The sequence below is a fragment of the Amborella trichopoda genome, chromosome 8 (assembly GCF_054954075.1).
Source record: "Amborella trichopoda isolate Santa Cruz 75 chromosome 8, AtrichopodaSantaCruz75HAP2 v2.0, whole genome shotgun sequence".
NCBI lineage: Eukaryota > Viridiplantae > Streptophyta > Magnoliopsida > Amborellales > Amborellaceae > Amborella > Amborella trichopoda.
The window spans coordinates 3,654,398-3,675,506 of NC_142343.1; the positions used below are offsets into that span (position 1 = coordinate 3,654,398).

The 21,109-nt window shown below is 33.0% G+C and overlaps 1 protein-coding gene across 7 annotated transcripts; it reads left to right on the forward strand.

The window, feature by feature from the left end:
• Window positions 1–308: 308 nt before the first annotated feature.
• Window positions 309–16,367, forward strand: PSF1 (partner of SLD five 1). 7 transcript variants are annotated; one of them, XM_088873406.1, is made up of 7 exons: window positions 309–354; window positions 11,913–11,999; window positions 14,461–14,528; window positions 14,972–15,085; window positions 15,441–15,603; window positions 15,787–15,933; window positions 16,074–16,367. In XM_088873406.1, exons 2-7 carry the CDS (start codon window positions 11,925–11,927, stop codon window positions 16,098–16,100), a joined length of 594 nt encoding a protein of 197 aa, XP_088729532.1. In that variant the 5' UTR covers window positions 309–354; window positions 11,913–11,924; the 3' UTR covers window positions 16,101–16,367. The 7 variants fall into 7 exon arrangements, 4 of the variants coding, with proteins under 4 accessions (XP_088729532.1, XP_006850426.2, XP_088729533.1 ...); XM_006850363.4 differs by lacking the exon at window positions 309–354 and adding an exon at window positions 1,963–2,560; XR_016060384.1 differs by lacking the exon at window positions 309–354 and adding an exon at window positions 1,975–2,560 and having other exon boundaries at window positions 15,441–15,511.
• The last annotated feature ends 4,742 nt before the right edge of the window (window positions 16,368–21,109 follow it).

Genomic DNA, 21,109 nt, shown 5'->3' on the forward strand with positions numbered 1-21,109 from the left:
AAAAAAATAAAATCAAACCATGTGATAACTGGTAAGTACCCAACGCCATGTGCTTAAAACCTCTTATATGTGTTATTGTCAAAAAAAAAGAAAAAAGAAAAAAAAGATCGAGTTTTAAATTCAAAAGAAAAATCTTAAATCATAGGGGGGACAGAGTTATGGTATATTTTGTATATCGATGTTTTCATAATCCATCAACAACCAAAATGTGGCTCCACCTAACCTCGCTACCACATCTGCCTCTACATTCACTTCCCCAAGAAGGTTAGAAAAGGAAAAGTATTCGAGCGCATGAGCCCACCGGCTCGTCAACGTTGTGTAAAGCGCACCGGGTCAAATCAGATATGGGCAATGGTAAGAACATCCCCAATAAATCGCCTATTTTAAAGTTTAATTATTTTTTATTTTTATATCTATGATCAGCTTGCTTGGCCTAGATCACGAATCCCTAAAATTTTGGATAAAAAATCCATCTTTAAGGCGAATTTTAGTTTGGGGGACATGGGTGCAAGTTGGCTGACTCATGAAAAAACCCATAAAATGGAAAATCACTTCCTTTCTCCACGTAATCCCTTATTGTGTACTACTATATAGTTTTTTAAGTACTCTTGATGCGGTGTTACACATGATATAGTATTCGGAAAAGCTTTTTATGTTCCCTTACAACATAGAAGTTCTACGTTTTTCTTATCCAACCCTCCATTTTTTAATGGAGGGCTAAGATTGCCCCAATCACAATGTCACGTCTCTACACTGTTTTATTTTTAATTTTTTTTCTATAAACTATTTTGACACCAAATTTTGGACGTCCATTCCTATATTAAACTCGCTACGAAAACTATGAATTTTTTTTTTCAATAAATAAAATGATCAAAATACCCTTGAAAATTTCAAGAGGTATTTCGGTCATTGTTTTTATCAATAAATTATTGTTAATTTTTTTTATAGATGCGCCCCAATGAGAAGATGACACGTACCAAATTTCATATTCAAAAAAATTGTATTAAAAAAAACTAAAAATAAAATACTTTGAGACATCGGATCTAAGATCAAACGGTGAGTGGCTCTCTTGATAAAAAATGGACGGCTGGATGATAGGGGGACATAGAACTTCTATGTTGTAGGGGAACATAGAAAGCTTTCCCATAGTATTTAAGGGTTCCCTTCGATTGATAGTTTTTTCCCTCTTTCTCGTATCAACCTCAATACCATGATATTATATGGGATTGTATATAATGAGATCATTTACCATTCATACAGGGAGGTTACAATTACTTACAACCATTCGATATGAAGTCTGATAGCATGGATGTATCATAAAGTTCCATAAAATTTCATTTGAACTTTGAGTTTGGTCGATGAAATAAATACAGTCGCCCAATTTCATATCCAATGATCAAGATTAATTGTGACCACCTTGTACCAAAGGTAAATACTCACATTATATATTTTCCTTGTATCAATGAGTATTCTTTAACTACTTTTTATTTCCCTTTTCTCGGAGGAACTGATGATCATAAACTTTGTCCACACATTTTTTCCTTAATTTTGACATTTAAAATACTTATAGTTATCACGGAATTTAGAATGCCGTATAAAATGGGAAGTCATTATGGTACTTAATGCAAAGGCTTCACAATAATATGATTACTGTAAAGGCTACTTTGATAAAAAAAAGAAAAAAAAAAAAAAGGTGTAAATGAAGTTTATGATAGTTGAAGGTTTTTTAATAATTTGAAAAAAATAAAAATATATTTTTTATAATTTTCAAAAAAAACTCTGGTATGGCAGAATTGATTATAACGAGCTGGATTCGAACCCTAATACGGAGAAGATCAGTTTTTATGGTCAAAAAAGAAAAAAGAAAAAAGAGAGAGTTTCTAAGTTTTTGTAAGAATTTTGATAGGCACCGAGTTGGCAATGAATTTGAGCTTTTAAAATATAAGTTGGACTTGAGGTGGCATGAGTCCATTCGTCGAGTCAATACACAACTCGGCATCAGACTTGTCGTTTGTAAGCACGTTTTCGAGTTCCAACCACCTGAAAATTTGAACCAACGGCTAAGATATTACCGCCAAAAAAGCTCATTTTAATCTTGACCGTCCATTGAAAGAGCCAGGCGCAAAAAACGCGCGGGAAGGCGTAACCAACTCCATTGTGCGCCTTCGGTTTATTAGGGTTTCTGTGCTACAGAGTTCAAAACTTCAAATGCATTCGAGGTTAATTAGGATTTTTAACGTTTAATAGCTCGAAATCTATGGTTATTTCCTTGATGATTCAGAATTTGATTTCTCAAGTGCAGATTTAAGGTTTATGGTTCAGTATTCAAATGCATTTCAGATTAATGGTGTTTGAAGTTTCAGAGCTCAAAATCTAAGGTTTTTCTCCCAGAAGATTCAGATTCAAATTTGTTTTCACAATCTTGAGTTCGGGTTTTATCGATTTAGTGTCAGTTCATAGAAAGGATTTTTGAGGTGTCAGAGCTCAAAATCTAGGGTTTTATTGTTGGAGATTCAGTTTTTGCTTTGCATCTGAGGTTGGGGGAGCATCTTATAACCAGGTAATGCTGCTTCTACCCTTCTGAGAAGACCTGTCACTTTAAATACTTCGGAGAATCCTTAAATACATACCTTCGTGTTTTACTGATCTGATTTCGAAAGTTATTTTTTTCTTCCGAATTGTGATCTTTATATTTTTCTATCCTCAATAGAACCCCACATTTGCATTGTGTTTTTTTGGAAGAATACATGCTTTATCATGATATTCCATTTAATCTGTTAAGTTTTAATTGCATCATTGGATTCATAGAGTTGATATTCTGGTGCTACTATACATTTACAGTGACTGCGTGTAACTTGAGTGGGAATTGTAGAATAAATACTATCATTTTGTCTACCTTAACTCTTCCCATCAATTTCTCCAGAAAATTGCCCAAAAAGTTAGAGCGACAATTTCAAAAGGGGGATGATCATGTATATTTCAGATACACGGAGTCTTGAGCTGGAATAATTGCAAATGGGCAAAATGTTAAACACGTCATCTCTAATGCGTATTTTGATAAATTGGATATAAATAATTGACCAACCCTTGTTAGTACAATGTAAACCTTGAACTAACCATTTGGGTTCTTAGCATACAAATATCATGGCTCTCCACACTTGTTCAGAGGTAGTTTTTGCATGTTAATTGCTTAGTTTTTGCACTTGGTTCTTGAAATTTCAGAAAAACATTATTTGGCAATTAATATTTGCTGTGAAATATTTGTTGTTATCCATAGCTTTTCTTGTTCGCGATGGTTTTTATCAATCTTGTGCCTATTATATTCGATGGTGAGTCAGAACTCTAAATTAGAAGTCTTCATAATGGGAAGCTAAATTACAAGTCTGGATCAGGCGTGTTTGATAACAGGAAGCGTCTTCTTGGAAGTGGGAACTTATTGATAGTGTTCATGTTTCGTGTTTGATAAAAAAATGGAAGTTCAAATGGGAACTTCATGGTACTGTTCATCTTCCTGTGTAAAAAAAGTTCCAACCAAAAGGTCGGAACTTAAAATTGGAACTTCGTTTTAGAACTTCACCCACGAACCCTAGTTCTTCTTCTTCTCTTTTCTTCGTTCCCATCTTCCCATCTTCAGCCGTTGAGCACCCCTCTCTTCGCAGCACGACCCCTCTCTTATGTTCTTCGCGTTTAGCCGCCGAGCCACCCCTCTCTTCGCAGCACTCCACTATCTTAGGCAGACTCCTCTCTTCACACGCAGCTCTCGCTAGGGTTTACTCAGCTGTTCTTGAGCTCTGATCCTTGCTATTGATCTTGAGGTATGCTATTGACTCTTATTCTTTGTGTTATTGATCTCTGTGTTTGTTCTTGAGCTCTTGAAGCAAAGAGCTCTTATTCTCTCTGTGTTATTGATCTTTGTGTTTGTTCTTGAACCCTTGAAGCAAAGAGCTCTTATTCTCTCTTTGTTATTGATATTGAGGTATGCTATTGACTCTGATTTTCTTCATCTTTCTCTCTCTATCTCTTATTTGAGCTCTGATCCTTCCTATTGAGCTCTGATATGTGTTCTTCATCTTTCTCGAGGTATTTGCCCCCGATTGCCCTAACCACAGCGAATAGTATTGATGTGTTTTATTTAATAAAATCAGAGTGAATAGCATACCTTTTATTTTTGATTTTACAGATTTTTGGCAACAGCCCAATAGATCTGAGCTCAGTTACAAAAAAAAAAAAAATAGAGCTCAGTTGCGCACTGATTATTCAAACAGTTTGTAATAAAATCTGAGTCCTTTTTTTCTGTGTTTATTTGGCGATTTTACGTATTTTTTGCAACAGCCCAATAGATCAGAGCTCAGTTACAAAATAATAGAGCTCAGTTACAAACTGATTATTCAAACAATTTGTAATAAAATCTAAGTCCTTTTTTTTTTGTGTGTTTATTTGGCGATTTTACAAATTTTTCGCAACAACCCAATAGATCAGAGCTCAGTTACAAAAAAATAGAGCTCAGTTACAAACTGATTATTCAAACAGTTTGTAATAAAATCTAAGTCATTTTTTTTTTTTTTTTTGTGTTTATTTGGTGATTTTACAGATTTATCACAACAACCTAATAGATCAGAGCTCAGTTATAAAAAAAATAGAGCTCAGTTACAAACTAGTTATTCAAACAGTTTGTAATAAAATTTGAGTCCTTTTTTTTTGTGTTTATTTGGCAATTTTACAGATTTTTCACAACAGCCCAATAGATCAGAGCCCAATTACAAAAAAAATAGAGCTCAGTTACAAACTGATTATTCAAACAGTTTGTAATAAAATCTAAGTCCTATTTTTTTTGTGTTTATTTGGTGATTTTACAGATTTTTCACAATAGCCCAATAGATCTGAGCTCAGTTACAAAAAAAATAGAGCTCAGTTACAAACTAATTATTCAAACAGTTTGTAATAAAATCTGAGTCCTTTTTTTTTTTTTTGTTTGTGTATTTGGCTATTTTACAGTTTTTTCACAACAGCCCAATAGATCAGAGCTCAGTTACAAAAAATCTATAGTTTAGTTACAAACTGATTATTTAAACAGTTTGTAATAAAATCTAAGTCCTTTTTTTTTTTGTGTTTATTTGGCGATTTTACAGATTTTTCACAATAGCCCAATAGATCAGAGCTCAGTTACAAAAAAAATAGAGCTCAGTTACAAACTGATTATTCAAACAGTTTGTAATAAAATCTGAGTCCTTTTTTTTTCTTTTGTGTATTTGGCAAGTTTAGAGATTTTTCACAACAGCCCAATAGATCAGAGCTCAGTTACAAAAAAATAGAGGTCAGTTAAATACTGATTATTCAAATAGTTTGTAATAAAATCTGAGTCCTTTTTTTTTTTTTTTTGTGTTTATTTGTTGATTTTACAGATTTTTCGCAACAGCCCAATAGATTAGAGCTCATTTACAAAAAAAATAGAGCTCAGTTACAAACTGATTATTCAAAAAGTTTGTAATAAAATCTAAGTCCGTTTTTTTTTTTTTTTTTGTTGTGTTTATTTGGCAATTTTACAGATTCTTTGCAACAATCCAATAAATCAGAGCTCAGTTACAAAAAAAATAGAGCTCAGTTACAAATTGATTATAATAAAATCAGAGTCCTTTTTTTTTTGTGTTTATTTGATGATTTTACAGATTTTTCACAACAGCCCAATAGACCAGAGCTTAGTTACAAAAAAAATAGAGCTCAGTTACAAACTGATTATTCAAACAGTTTGTACTAAAATCTGAGTCCTTTTCTTTTTTTGTGTTTATTTCGCTCATTGGATTACTCAGCATAGACTTTGATGAGTTGATTAAGATTTTTTTGAGTATCAAGGGGGTGAGTTCCTTCTCCTGAACCCCATTTTCAAACATTGGGTAAAGCAAAGTGATTCGGGCTTGTGAAATTTGTTAATAGATTGCATCTTACTCAAGTTAGGCATTTCATGTTTTTCTTCTTGGCATATTTTGAGTTAATTTGCAGCATGTGCATTAAAATTAAACCTTCTTGGTATGATTGGCATGATTGCATCTTACTGAGTTATTTTGAGTTCCTTCTTGGCATGATTGCATCTTACTGGTGATTAGGGGTTCTTGGTGTTCAATTTCGTCTTTTTTTTTGTTCTCTTATTCATTCTTGTAAAGTGGCCAAATAAGGATTCTACTTACGGTGAAATTATCGCTAATATACCTTAATTTTAAGAAAATTGCAAAAAAACCCCCAACTTCTTGCCCACACCCTTTTTCCCAATTTTTGAGATTTTTTGGATGAAAATACCCTTTACGGTTGTCTTTCTACCATAATACATTTTGAATGTATTACGGTAGAAAGATTACCGTAATAGTGCGAAGATATATTACGGTACTTCGAATACCGTAATGAACATTACGGTAATATAAATACTGTAAAGAACATTACGGTAATATAAATACTGTAAAGGACATTACGGTACTTTAATTACTGTAATACATAAATATATTCTTCATGGCATTCTTAGTACTGTAATGCTTTGAAAAGCTTCAAACCAAAGCTAATATCATGGCTACCCCTCTCCTCCCGCGCTCTAATATTTCTAAACGTCCTGGTTTCCCTGCCTCTCTAGTCTAAAATTTGTTGATCTCCACTCCTCCTCCCTCAATGGCACCATCCCTCCCTCTCTCTTCAACCTAACCCTCGTCTATCTCTCTTGCAATAACCTTACTAGATCCCTTCCCCTTTCTGTCTCCTCTTCTGTTGCCCAATTGAACCTTTCCCATATCCTCCTCTATGGTGCCCTCTCATCCCAACTGGGGGCCAGTCTTGTTAGATCTCTCTCCTCCTCCTCGGATCTATCTTACAATTATCTGCAAGGCTCCCTTCCCCCTGCCTTGGCATCATCGCCCTCACCTAATAATAGCAGCAACACTCCTCAAACCTTTGCCCTCAACTGTCCTCGCCAAGTATCGAACCAAAGGAGCCTTCCGGATTGTACCTCCTACCATGCAAGAGGCTTGACATTTGTCGGTTTCGGGATCCCCAACACCACCTCCCCCGGACCTTCACTTTCATCTTCCCCTCCTCCTGGCAGGAAGAGCAAGGACAGGAAGCTGAGGATCATTCTTGGGGCTGCCCTTGGTGGTGGTCTCGGCCTTATAGTGCTTCTGCTGCTGCTCTGTCTCCTTCTCAAGTGCTGCCGCGGGAGGATTGATGGTGGTGATGCCAGAAGAAGAGATACCAAGGACTCACCGTCTTCGCATAATAACAATGTTGTGGCAGCCAAGGGTGGTGGTAGTGCTGTGTCTCCTCTAGGGCAGGGGTTCAACATAAACCTTTCCAAATGGGAACAAATTCGATTTTCGAATTGTATACAGGAGGACAGGGGTAGCATTGATATTAGCTTAGGTTTGAAGCTTTTTAAAGCATTACGGTACTAAGAATGCCATGAAGAATATATTTATGTATTATGGTAATTAAAGTACCGCAATAGTCTTTACGGTATTTAAATTACCGTAATATTCATTACAATACTCGAAGTACCGTAATGTATCTTCATACTATTACGGTAGTCTTTCTACCGTAATACATTCAAAATGTATTACGGTAGAAAGACTACCGTAAAAGGTATTTTCATCCAAAAAATCCCAAAAATTGGAAAAAAAGGTGTGGGCGGGGTTTGGGAAGTTTGCGATTTTCTTAAAATTAAAGTATATTAGCGATAATTTCCCTTAAATATGTGATTGGTTTCAGGAAGATGGCGTCCTGATATATTTTTAATTGGTTTCTACGAGGTTTGTGTTTCTTGGTTCTTGGTTATTTGAGCCGTTTTGGTATTTCAATTACTTCTTATTTAATATTTTTGTTACTGATCTATGGTTATTTGATTTGATCCTTTCTGACTGGAGTTTATCTATTCGTTCTTTTGCTTTTCAACTTTTGGAATGTGGTTTTTTGAGTCGTTCGAACAATGACTTGAGCAAAGTGTTAACAAAACAAAGAGATAAAAATCCTGAAAAAGCAGCAAATGAATGCAACTTGTGGCTATTTTTTATGTTTTTTGAAAAACTACAAGAGTTTCTCAATGCATATGGTGTGGGAGTTTTTTTCATGAGTAGATAACTATAGGAGTATTACTTTTTTGTTATTTTTTATGTTTGGGTTTGTTGAATTTTACTTTGCTCCAATTATGAATGCTGTAGCTATCATGCTTTTTTTGTTACCTTTTTTTTTTTTGAATAATGCTTATGGGTTCATGAAATCTAATATATTTTTTTTAAGATATACAACTATGATGTGGGTTGTTTATATCTTTTTATGCACAAGATGTGCATGAATTATCAACATTTCATTGTCTTATTACTTTTGGTTATTTTTGTATTTGGGTTTTTGACTATTTTCTCTGTGATATAGTGCTAATCTTGCTTTCTATTTGTGAATAAAATGCTGAATTTTACTGGAATTGAGAATAGTCTTGCTTACTTTTTTGTGATTTTTGTTCTTGGGCTTTTGAGTTTTACTTAGCTCCAATTATGAGTGCTGCAGCTACCCTACTCATTTTGTTACCTTTCTTTTTTAAGAATAATGGTTATGGGTTCATGCAATCTGATATATTTTTTCTAAGATATACAACTATGATGTGGGTTTGTTTATATCTTTTTATGCAAACAAGAAATGCATGAATTATCAACATTTTCATTTTCTTATTACAACTATGATATGGGCATTTTCAATTATGTATGTTTAAACTATTACAGGTTATTGTTGAATGGGCTGGTTTTATACATGGTTATATATGGATGCATGAATTGTGAATGTTGCTTGACATGCATCACAAATGTCTTAACCAGTGTTTCAAAAATCACCGATCCGATCTGGAATCGGGCGATCTGGATCGGGTATCGGTGACATCGCTCCAAATCTAGTATCGGTAAAACAGGGTGGTTCCAATTTCTTTTTTTTTTTTTTAAATCCAGCTTTCTTTTTGCACTCCTGGCTTTTTTGAAATGATTGACATTCTTCACACGTGAAGTGCTTGCCTCCTCTCTACATGTCTGCCGCTGTCCTTCACGCCAATTGGCGTTGCTAGCTTAAAAGCTTTGCACATGCAAGTGACAACCAATATCAACCTTTAGCGTGCATTACGCTTTTCACGTGGCCAAGGCAACATTTAGCAAGATCGTTGGGTTCTATGTGGGACATATTTGTGAGTTTAAAAAAGGGTGGCAAATATTATTAGCTTGGGAGAAATTGTAGTGAGATGGTGTACGCACGATGGTGTACACGCGGCGGTGTATGCTGATCATGAATAAGAAAGTTGTATGTCCGATTGTGGCAATTAAATTTGACGTTAAGTTTTTTTTTATTAAAAATAATAATTGGGTGCCCATCACCCCTATCTTTCACCAAAAAAATTTAAATTTACTTACCAAAAAAACATAAAAACTCTATTAAGCTATTATATCATGGGATTATTTCATTATATGAGTAATAATTAATTAATTAGTTAATTAGGATTAAAAAATTATTACTAGCTCATAGGATAATAATAATAATAATACCATTTCTAGTCTATTGGATATTAAAAAAAAGAAAGTTTAGAGGATATTTTAAGAGAGAAAAATAACACTAACTCATACCACTTTAAAATTTATTTCAAGTTGCTTTATCAATTATCCCACGTTGCAAATATAAATTTTTTAATTTATTAATAACTAAATCTTCTATATTATCTATTAATTTATTTATATTATAAATTTTATAATATATTATTTTTTCTTATAATTGGAAATAATATTTTTTAAATTAGATGATATATTAGACATTTTATATTTTTATTTTATAGTAAAATAATTATAAAATATAAATTTATAAATTAACAACCTCAATTTCCATATATATTACTATAGTTAGTTAAGTTGTAATAATTTTGGATAAGTAAAACAAATTAATAAATGTTTGATACTTTGATGTGATACTAATTTATGTGGAAAATTAATTTTTTTAATCGTCTAATATGGAAGTGTTTGTAACTAGTTACCTCACATTGTAAGTATGAATTTATTTATTTACTTTTTAATTTTATTAAAATATTATTGTAAATTTATATTTCTAAATTCTATATTTCTATCCAAACTAATTGTTATATATTAGATTTATTTATTTGTGAGGGTCATACCCTTGTTTTTTGAATCACGTTTATTATAATATTGTAATTAATAATTATATTAATTACAATGATAACTAAGTCTTATATTTTATTTATTAATTTATTTATTTTAATTATACAGACATCCAGATAGAAAAACAATATCTCAATAATCACCTATCTTTACAAAGTAATGAAAATGCATAATGCACCACTCCTAAATTCTTTTACAAATTAAAATAACATTATTTTTAGAGATTTATAGTAATTTTTTAAAGATTTTTTGAGACAAAAATGGCCGATTCCGCCCAATTCCCTATTCGAAACGTCGATTCACCGGTCCTGATCCATAGCACCGATCTGTTTTTTAAACCACTGGTCTTAACAGATAACATACAAGTGTTGTGTACCATTAGAATCTTAGAGAGAGAGAGAGAACACACAAATGTTGTATGCATGACTTGTGAATGACGTATAGTTTTGAATTATAAATGATGTATATCTTTTAAGTTGGGATATGGATGCATCAGTGGTGAATGTAAGTAGTGCTCAAGTTATTACAGGTTATTGCTGAATGGGCTGATTTCTTATTGCTTGTATTGTGCAAGTGTGTTTGAATGGGCTGATTTCTTGCTTGCATTTTCAATTATGTATGTTTAAACTATTACAGGTTATTATTGAATGGGCTGGTTTTATACATGGTTATCTATGGATGCATGAATTGTGAATGTTGGTTGACATGCATCACAAATGCCTTAATAGATAACATATAAATGTTGTGTGCCATTATAATCTTAGAGAGAGAACACACAAATGTTGTATGCATGACTTGTGAATGACGTATAGTTTTGAATTATAAATGATGTATATCTTTTAGGTTGGGATATGGATGCATCAGTGGTGAATGTAAGTAGTGCTCAAGTTATTACAGGTTATTGCTGAATGGGCTGATTTCTTATTGCTTGTATTGTGCAAGTGTGTTTGAATGGGCTGATTTCTTGCTTGCATTTTCAATTATGTATGTTTAAAATATTACAGGTTATTATTGAATGGGCTGGTTTTGTACATGGTTATCTATGGATGCATGAATTGTGAATGTTGGTTGACATGCATCACAAATGCCTTAATAGATAACATATAAATGTTGTGTGCCATTATAATCTTAGAGAGAGAACACACAAATGTTATGTGCATGACTTGTGAATGACGTATATTTTTTAATTGTGAATGACGTATATTTTTTAGGTTGGGATATGGATGCATCAGTGGTGAATGTAAGTAGTGCTTTGTGAATGATTTATATTTTTTAGGTTGGGATATGGATGCATCAGTGGTGAATGTAAGTAGTGCTCATGTTATGACAGAAAAATAATATTGTACTTTACTTTCAATTGATATTGTATTCCAAAAAAATTCTACAAATTAATAAAAATTAAATAATATCTAGGTCTCAATTTTAACATTTACAACTTGCCTATTACTTAAAGCTAATCCAATATAGATACCCAGTTCTTGTTTAACTTCCCAGGAGGTTATCAAACACAGAAACCAGGAACTTCTTAACTTCCCAGTAGGTTATCAAACACAGAAACCACGAACTTCTTAACTTCCCAGGAATGTTATCAAACACAGAAACCAGGAAGTTCTTCAGGAACTTCTAATTTATAGTTCTTCAGAAACTTCCAATTTACAATTCATGAACTTGCTTCCAGTTATCAAACAGGCCCAAAGGAACTCAAGTATTTTGACATAGTTATCATTATTTTCACTTATACAGGGATAGGCAAAGATGTATGGGAGGAAGGGATCTCAGCTCGTGAGGGAGTTAGCTTCTGGTGAAGCTGGACAGCTAACATCTTTCAATGTGAGTCCTCTATGTAATGGTGATTGTTTTGGCTCTTAGAATAAAGCGCTGGGAAACTGGATATGTAACTTGCTCAAGTAGATTGGATTCAGGGGACTGTCTTACCATATAAACAGAAAGCCTAATTATATGATTGTACTTGAATGTGTTGAACCAATGTTAAAAAGCTTGGCTTGGGCTGAGGACTTGGCCCCTTTCCCAATACAAGTAACTTGGACTCACTCGAGCCCAAAAAAGCTCAAATTAACAAAAAAGTTGCAAAAAATTTGTTAGAAATAATTAAAATCAGTGAAAAGAAAAAGAAGTTATAAACATAATTAAAGTTTATATGAGATGGAAAAAACTATACAGAAGGTGGACTATAGCTTGATATGGTTAAAAAAATCCAAAGAAGGGAAGTATTGAAATTTAGAGCATCATCATCATCATCATTTGAACCTTATCCCAACTATTTGGGCCGGCTATATGAATCCCATTCTGTCATTAATGCCCTAGCATGAGCATATAACGTGGGTTTAAGATTCATGATAGGGATGTGGCAAAAGTTTTCTGTTGGTTGTGAACTTAATACAACCCTCTTCCTTTCTTGTCTGGGCTTGGGACCGGCAATGGAAATTTAGAGCATAGAATAAGAAAATTTCACAAACTAGCATGAAAAACATAAACCATATAGTGAAACACATTTATATCATCAATCAATTATCAGTAACAAATTTTTTAAGTTTTCTCATAGTTCTGTATATTTCCTTTCTTAATGTTTATATATATATGCTTCAAGGCCTGAATCGAGGGTTTTTGATCCCGCATAGAGGATTGATGTAAATTGTAACGGGAATTGGTAGTTCTCGGAATTCCTCACTAACCCCAGTATATGTAAAAAGCCCTTGTATTTCCATTATATGAAATGTAAGGAAGAATTGGCTGCATATGTGTTATTTCTCTATTTGGTGTTTTGAGTTGAGACGGCCGATTTTTGAAATACTGTTGAACTCATTAATATATATTGTATTATTGTATTCATGGGGTTCCTATTTAATTTATCTTTTATGAATGTTTTCCTTGAAACCTTTAGAGCTATACTGGCATTTAGATGCTTTTCTATGATATAATATCTGTTATTTTATATGCTTTGATGTAAGATCTCGTATTTTACATCAAGTTAGTTCTAGGAATCTATGAATATAGTTGGAAAGTTTTATAGTGTAGTTGTTCTTTGAACTTGTCAATTAATCTGTTCGTTTATGAAATCAATTGTTAGTGGCTGCAGCATATTATTCCAAATACGGTTTTCTTAGCATTAGGTATATATATATATATATATATATATATATATATATATATATTTTTTTTTTTTTTTTTTTTTTTTTGAGAATGTTAACCTTATTTCTTAGCATTATATTTATTGAACATATTGGAGGTGCATTCAAAGGGGGAATATGTAAATTGTACTATCATCTAGAAGTTTCAAAGCATGGTGGAATTTTGTATGAGCGTGGAATATGTGAACATGTTTTATGAGAACTAGAGCAAAATTTGTTGGATAGCAGATGGAGGGTCGTTGTGATGGAGTACCCTCACTTGGAGGTTCCACATGTCATGGCAAAAATATTGTGGAAGTTTGGGAAAACATGAAACATAGAATATTCTACTTGCGTTCCCTTTTCTCTATAGCCATATGCTTCATCAGCAATGTTTAGGTTCCTTTCTCTCTAATGTTATTCTTGTTTGGATTTCTATTGGAGAGAAACATTTATAATTCTAGCCTCAGTTCCATGAAAGTTCTGTCCAGAAAGTTCTTCTTTAATGCCCTCTTGTACGGTTTTTGGGTAAGAGACAACCTTCGCCTGCCCTTCTTTCTTTATTTTGTTTGCAATAAGGGAATTATTATTTGATTTTCTCGACATTTTGAATTTTTTTGTTCCATATTAAGCCTTGGATCCATATTAGTGACTGGGGCGAGCACTGGAAATTGATTGATATCATTTGGACTGTGGGTTTTGAATGTGAATCACCCTGGAATATTTGGTCTTGGCATTTTTATAGAATGTTTTTTATGTTTTAAACTCCTCTTCTCTACCTTCAAAGTGTTATTGCATCTGCCTGCAATGGCAGCTGATAAATTAATATATCCTCCACTTACCTAGCTAAGGCAGTTCAAGTTCTGTTCATTTCTTTTTAATTCCCTGTGATATGCTTCTTTTAATTTTTGACTGTATCTATATGACTATATTGTCTGGTTTTACTTTAGATTCTGAATTTAGCACTTGTGCCTCAAGTTTCTAGAAACACAAACCAAGTTTAATGGTATGTTTGGGTTTCTTGCAACATAAGTTTGTTTGTGTTCCAAGAAACACAATACTACTTAGATGTTGGTATATTTTTATTTTAGCTCATCTTTCTCAATTTTAAAATTTTTCAGTTCATTTTATTTGCAATGTAACTACCATATTTCATCTTGCAGAATGATTTGTTTGACCAAGTTGTAAGAGAATGCAATGAACACAAGCTTCAACTTACATCTCTTTTCGAGTAATGTGCTCAGTTCTTATCGTCTTAGTATTCTTACAAGTATCGACTGTATCCCTTTTTGTCCATAGCATGAGTCATGGAATTGTTTACATCTGAGCTGGTCTATTTTTGTTGTTTTTGAGTTTTTTCAGATGTTCGCTGCAATTCAGAGCACATATTTGCGAATATTTATTTGAATTCTTTTACTTTTCTTATTTTCAAGTTAGCAATCATTAACGTTTAAAGAAACAGGTCTACTTAAAATCAGAGAGGTTCTCTTATTTTAAAAAGAAATATACTTTTTTATGTTGCTGAACTTTGGTTCAATTTCCAATTTTCTGTTTCGGCCGAGACAGAATTAGTCTGAAATCCGAAATTGACATTGGTTTCTTCTATTAAATTTCAATAAATTTAGTGCAGCTGTCGATGTAAACTTATCATTTGTAGTAATTTTTTAATATCAGGAAAATCAAGCATGACGGTTTAGATATTGAAAGGACTAGAAATGCAGATCACTTTGGTGCTGTCATTCATCATCTCTCTTTAATACGCAATAAGCGCTGCCTCATGTCTTATATGTAAGTACTTGATCCTTAAACTCTCTCTCTGTCTCTCTCTCTCTACATGTGTGTGTAACTCTCTCTCTCTATATATATATTTATATATATCAACTGTATTTTTCTTTCATTTTCAAGGGGACCTTGAATGGGTCTTTTGCATTTTCTTATCTTTCACTCTTCTAAGTGATTCTACCTGGTTTTATTTGTGTTTGAGACTTGTTTCAAAACAATAATTTTTTGTAGGAATTAGTTTGAGTTTCTTATTCTGTAGTTTATGTTGCGAGTTTGCCAACTATGACATTTCTATAGTATATTTGGCCTTTTGATCTCCATAAATGTTGCATTTTCATCATGTAACTAATCGTGCAATCAGGTACAACCGTGCAGAAATGATAAGGAGCTTGAGATGGAAGGCTGGGCGTGTACTTCCCGTGGAAATTCAGGGTAAAATGACTCACTCTGAGGAAGAGTATTTCAAGAAACACTCTGCTGCTTTAGAATCATATATGTCAGCAATGGATATTGATCTTACAGTGGTTAGTGAGTGGAAACATGCATTTGCTCTCTCTCTCTCTCTCTCTCTCTCATCTATATATATGTGGGTTTGGGTGTGTGGAGAACAAACAAACTGTCATTTACTCTCTGCAAGCCCCCTCCCCCCTTTTCTGTCCCTCTCTCTCTCTGTTATGATCTGATAGATGAAGATGCTATTTGAACAGGACATGGTTCCTCCAAAGGATCCATATATTCAAGTCAGAGTTATAGATGATATAGGGGAAGTACTATTGGGTGATCAGGTAATATCACTTGTTCGCAATTCGGTTCACTCCCTGAAGCGATCAGACGCAGAACCATTGATTTCTCAGGTCTTCTCTTACTTTCTGTACTTTTAGTTTTTTGAAATTATGCAATTAGCTCATTCAACATTGGCTTTCCATTGTACTTACCAAAAAAATAAAATAAAATAAAATAAATAATTTGCTTGTTTTTGTTCTGTCAATGCCAGGGCTTAATGGAGGAGTTTTTGGGATGACAAGCTTTAGTGGCCCATGACATATCTTTCTCTCTCTCTCTTTCTCTCTCTCTCTCTTGAAAGTGGAAACCAACTACACATTGAAATTTATTACTGATTCCTGCATCCTCATATCAGGTTTTTATGAAGGGGAATGGTAAGTGGGACTTTCAAGTGGAAGCCTTGGTTGTCCACGCCATCGTAGTGTTGTACAAGGTGCAGTAATTCCATAATTCTGGCTGCAAATAAAATCTCTCTCTACTGAGCATCCTCAATTTAGATACTAAATAATTGCTGCTAAGCTTTGGCTTTTCTTTGATGCCATTACTCTTATTATATTTTTTTTTTTGGGTAATTCAGTGGGGATGATGATTCCCTACCCGTTTTTAAATCGTTAGTAGTTTTTGAATGCGTTAGGTGAGAATGGAAGTCTAGATCTTAGTTGGGGCACTTGGGTTCGTATGTGATCATCAAACTAGGGTAGAGTAGTGCACTTGGGTTCCTATGTGATCATCAAACTACTAACCGTGTTCATAAACATATTCAGAGTACATTATCCCTTTCTTTTTACTATGTAAGCCCACTTTATAAATTTGAAATTTGGTTTGAAGACACTCCATGTAGATTTTGGTCATCCCGCTTGTGCTCCAAAAAAATCAAATTACTATATGATGTGCCAATTGAAACAGTTCATTTGGTTGCTGTTCCAGAGAGATTGATCTCTTTGAAACTCCTGGAAATCAACTTTCAACATTCTTTTCTAGCTTTGTACCTATATCAATTGGTTTTAGTACTGGAATTTATAAAGGGTTAGGAGGCCTTTCTCTTAAATAAAACAACACTTCAAAATCGTATTTTGGAAAATGCAATCAGTGTCGGAGACCTCACTGATGTCTTGACAATCAATTTATTGCCCTAATAATGAAATGTGAAGCTACAAAAAAGGTGTGGTGCAGATTTGGCGGATCTATAAACACTTGAAGTTGGATAGTTTAGATAATGTATTTTAAAATACATTATTTTTAGGGTTTAAAATCCTTTTTCTTCTTCTAAGATCTATTTTTGCCAATCTTGAGATAATTAATTATATTTCGATATGTTAATGGTGGGAATTGATATTGAGATAATTAATTTAAGTCTTTGGCATAAGAACTGCACTTTTACATCAGGGTTTTGAGGTATGACTTTACATGCTTCACCAAAGCATGGTCTTACGGTAACGTTTTTCATTTGTAAATGAGTGCGAGTTGTAGTGACAAAATTCTTAATTATGTCGGCGCCACATCCCCAATTGAACATGTCAATTGAACATGTGAGCATGTCACTAGAACTAATTATATCACTTACATAGCTAGAACCTAATCGACCATTCAATCTCTTAATGCACAACCAAACTAGTAATAAGCTTCCATATGATTATTTTATTAGCAGTAAAAACATAGTATATTGATCCATACAGCTGATTTTAGATGATCAACATTCAACCTTTGTATGATAACCTCATGATCCAGTGATTATGAAGGTATCTAAGCGTCATGAATTTTTCAGATAATTCAAGAAAAGATTGACAAGGATTCGTGTAGCCAACCTAGTTGGGAAAAGGCTCGATGATGAATTGATAGCATCAAGATCCACCGACAAAACTCCTATCGAGGCTAAAGATGATCTTGGATCTGATGAGGATGAACCGGTGTTTGCAAAATTGAATCGAAACGGTTAATCGAACGTGGGCTTGGAAGTGGTTTAACCGACCTAATTGATAAACCGGCTGATTTAATCGCTCTAACCGGGCTAGTCTCGGGGGGTAAACAAAGTGTTAAAAAAATTACAAAAAAATCTACTAAAATATGAAAAATATATAAAAACTGATTAAAACAAAACGTATTCAAATGAAGTTGAAAATTAATGAAAAAATGGATTTTAACCCATTTTATATTTTTCAATGGTTATTTTTAAATTTTTTTAAAACAGATGGAAAAATATAAAAGTGAGTATCAATGATCAAAACAATTTTTAATCTTTACCATAATATAAAGAATATTTAAAAATGCATTACAAATCAAATTTCTTATTTTTGAGAATTTATATACATTTTTTTAAATGTTTTAAAAAATACCGACTGATCACCTTAACCACCTAAAACCTGATCTAACCGAGCGGTTAGCAGTTAGATTGGGTGATTTTGTGAACAATGGGATGAATTGATAACATCAAGATCCATAAATAAAATTCCTATCTAGGATAAAGATGATCTTGAACTAGCTTGGATCTACTATTCTGCATGAATCTCATCCTCTCCGGATACTTTTGATGTAAAGAGATTGAATTCATTATGGCCATCCATTCCTAAATCATTAACCATTAGATAGAATGGAAATATACCTTATTATCTTATTTACATGATTACGGATTGTCTATAAAGAGATTGTTTATTTTTTGTATAAAGAGGTCACAATCATTTTTATCCTATAGATTTCAAAATGATTGGTTGTAAGAGTGTCATTGATTTTAGACATAAAGTTCCAAAAAATATATATCGAACTTCGATATTCACCTCAATTTGACATCTAATGGTGAGAATAATTATGACCTCTTTGTACAAAAGGTAAATGATCTCTTTATTGACAATCCCATGTGATTAGCCCTTATTTTTTTAAATACATTAATGAAATCCTTCTCATGCCATCGTTAAATGACATGATCAAGCCCAATTCTTCTAATTTCCTTAGTTTTTTAAGCGCATGAACATAGCATGGTTTAGTCTATAAACAAAAGCAAATACAAAGAAAATGACATCCCCCCCTTAAGTAGGTGATGTGGATCAACAAAATCCACCTAAATGAGTCCAATTAGGCCTCATGTGGTGCCATGTGGCCAGTGAGTCCGCATGTGGGTACTTTAAACCTAGCCCGGACTGATTTGTTATTTGCTAAATTATTTTTAGCTTTATACAACTCAAGCTTATTTTTCTTCGAAAAATAATTTTAAAAACTTCATTTTTTTAAAAAAAATCATTTTAAAACCATTAATGAATTTCCAAATGAAAGTTTTTGAAGGAAAATTAAAAAATATGGTACTTTAGGGTTAATTCGCAATAAAGTCATGGTACTCCACTTCATCACTATATGAAACCCTGGGGCCATTTTCTCAAACCAACCAATAGAAACCCATGACCACAAGTCCAATACAAGCGTTTATGATTGATCCATAAAAAATGGTAATTAGGTATCAGGACTCTGTATCCAATTGTGGATTTCAAGTGTCTTCCTAATGACAAGTCGTGTCCATTTAAGGTGATTGATCCATCAAAATTGGTTAATGGGTGTCAGGACTCTTTATCCAATTACAGATTTCAAGTCACCTTGATGACATTATGTCCATTTAAGGAAGTAATGTCTCCTTGATGACATTATGTACATTTAGTGTAGGGAGTAATATCTCCTATTACACATGTAGATGTTCTCCTTAGGGCTGCTTTTGATGGGCTTATACTATAATTACATGTCATGGGACCGGTAGTTGAGGATTTCACCTTTGTACTCATAGGCTTTTGTCGTCCTCCCATAGGAGTAGAATATATAAGCCTCTTAGTCAATACCAGTAGGCAAATTTCCAACCTCAACGAGGGATAACTTATGGAATTGTCTATGGTAACACATCATGGCTAAAAGCCCACATACCCAAGTTACTCAGATCTAGCCCACAAACCTCACATAAGTGTCATGTAGTGCTAATGGTCATCCTAGATGCATTTGCCACCGGTATAGATAGTCATCCTAGATGCATTTGCGACCGTTATAGAGGGTGTAAAGTGTTTGATGAGCTATGTTAGCAAAGTTCGAAGAAAACTGCATCATAAAATGGCTCATGGCTACTATATCTCAAGGGAAGTATATAGTAAGACTGTTTGTTTTAGTATAAGGAGGACACAATTACTATTGATTATTAGATGTGGAATTGGAGGGTTTGGGGTGTATGTCTGATTGGGCATAAAATATAAAAACAAAATTTTTCGAACAGTGTGGCATATCCAAACTGCTAGATTTCACATTTGATGGCTATAGGTAATTGTAACCTCTTTGTACAAAAAGTTAATAGTCTTTATAATATATAATTCCATATCAAAATGAGAGTTTTTGTAACAATCCCTTCTTGATTGGAAGTACTAAATAACAATTGTTACAACTTAAAACTACTATGGCAATTATTTGTTATAAATTGGACTTTTCTTTATTTTACCATGATAAATTTCTTTACCGATGATAACTCCTGCAATATCCGAGTGGAATGAATTTATCATGAAATTTTAACACGATGTTGTTATCATGATGAAAACCTTTGCTATTGATAATAACTTCTGTATAATCTAAAAGTAAAACTAGAAATTTGAATTCGAAAAGAAATATGGCATCTACCTAAGACTAGCTCTAAAATTTGAATAACATAAGTGGGAGTAATTCCCAAGGAATTGATAACAGATATGTAAGTTAAAACTTTGTTGAAAGTAGTACGAACTTTATTATGTTGTGCGTGTGTTTCCATGGTTAACACCTCTTAAAATTCTATAGGTTATATTTAAAAAAGGGTATGAATAATCATAATTATTTTAATTGCCCATTCCCTTATTGCATGGCTATATAAATAAATAAATAAATAAATAAAAAATTTAGTTGCCCTTCTTTTGAGGTTAATTATAATTAAAAAATAATTTAAATTCAAACAATATAAGACAATTGTGATTGTTTGATGGACTTTCGAAGGTGATGAGCCATGAATGAAATACTGTAGAACTTCACTCATGATGTTTTTTAAGTGTTCTTTTAAAAAACAATTGTATATATGTGTGTGTGTGACATATTTATGTTTTTATTGTAAATAATGTGAATTCAATTTATTAATATTCAATATATTTTTTGATAAATAATATATTAAAGTCCTGATAATTGTCTGATAAATTTTTGTTAAGGAAAACAAGGATAATATCCCGATAAAATCTCGACAGTAGTAAGATACCAATAACTATAATTGTC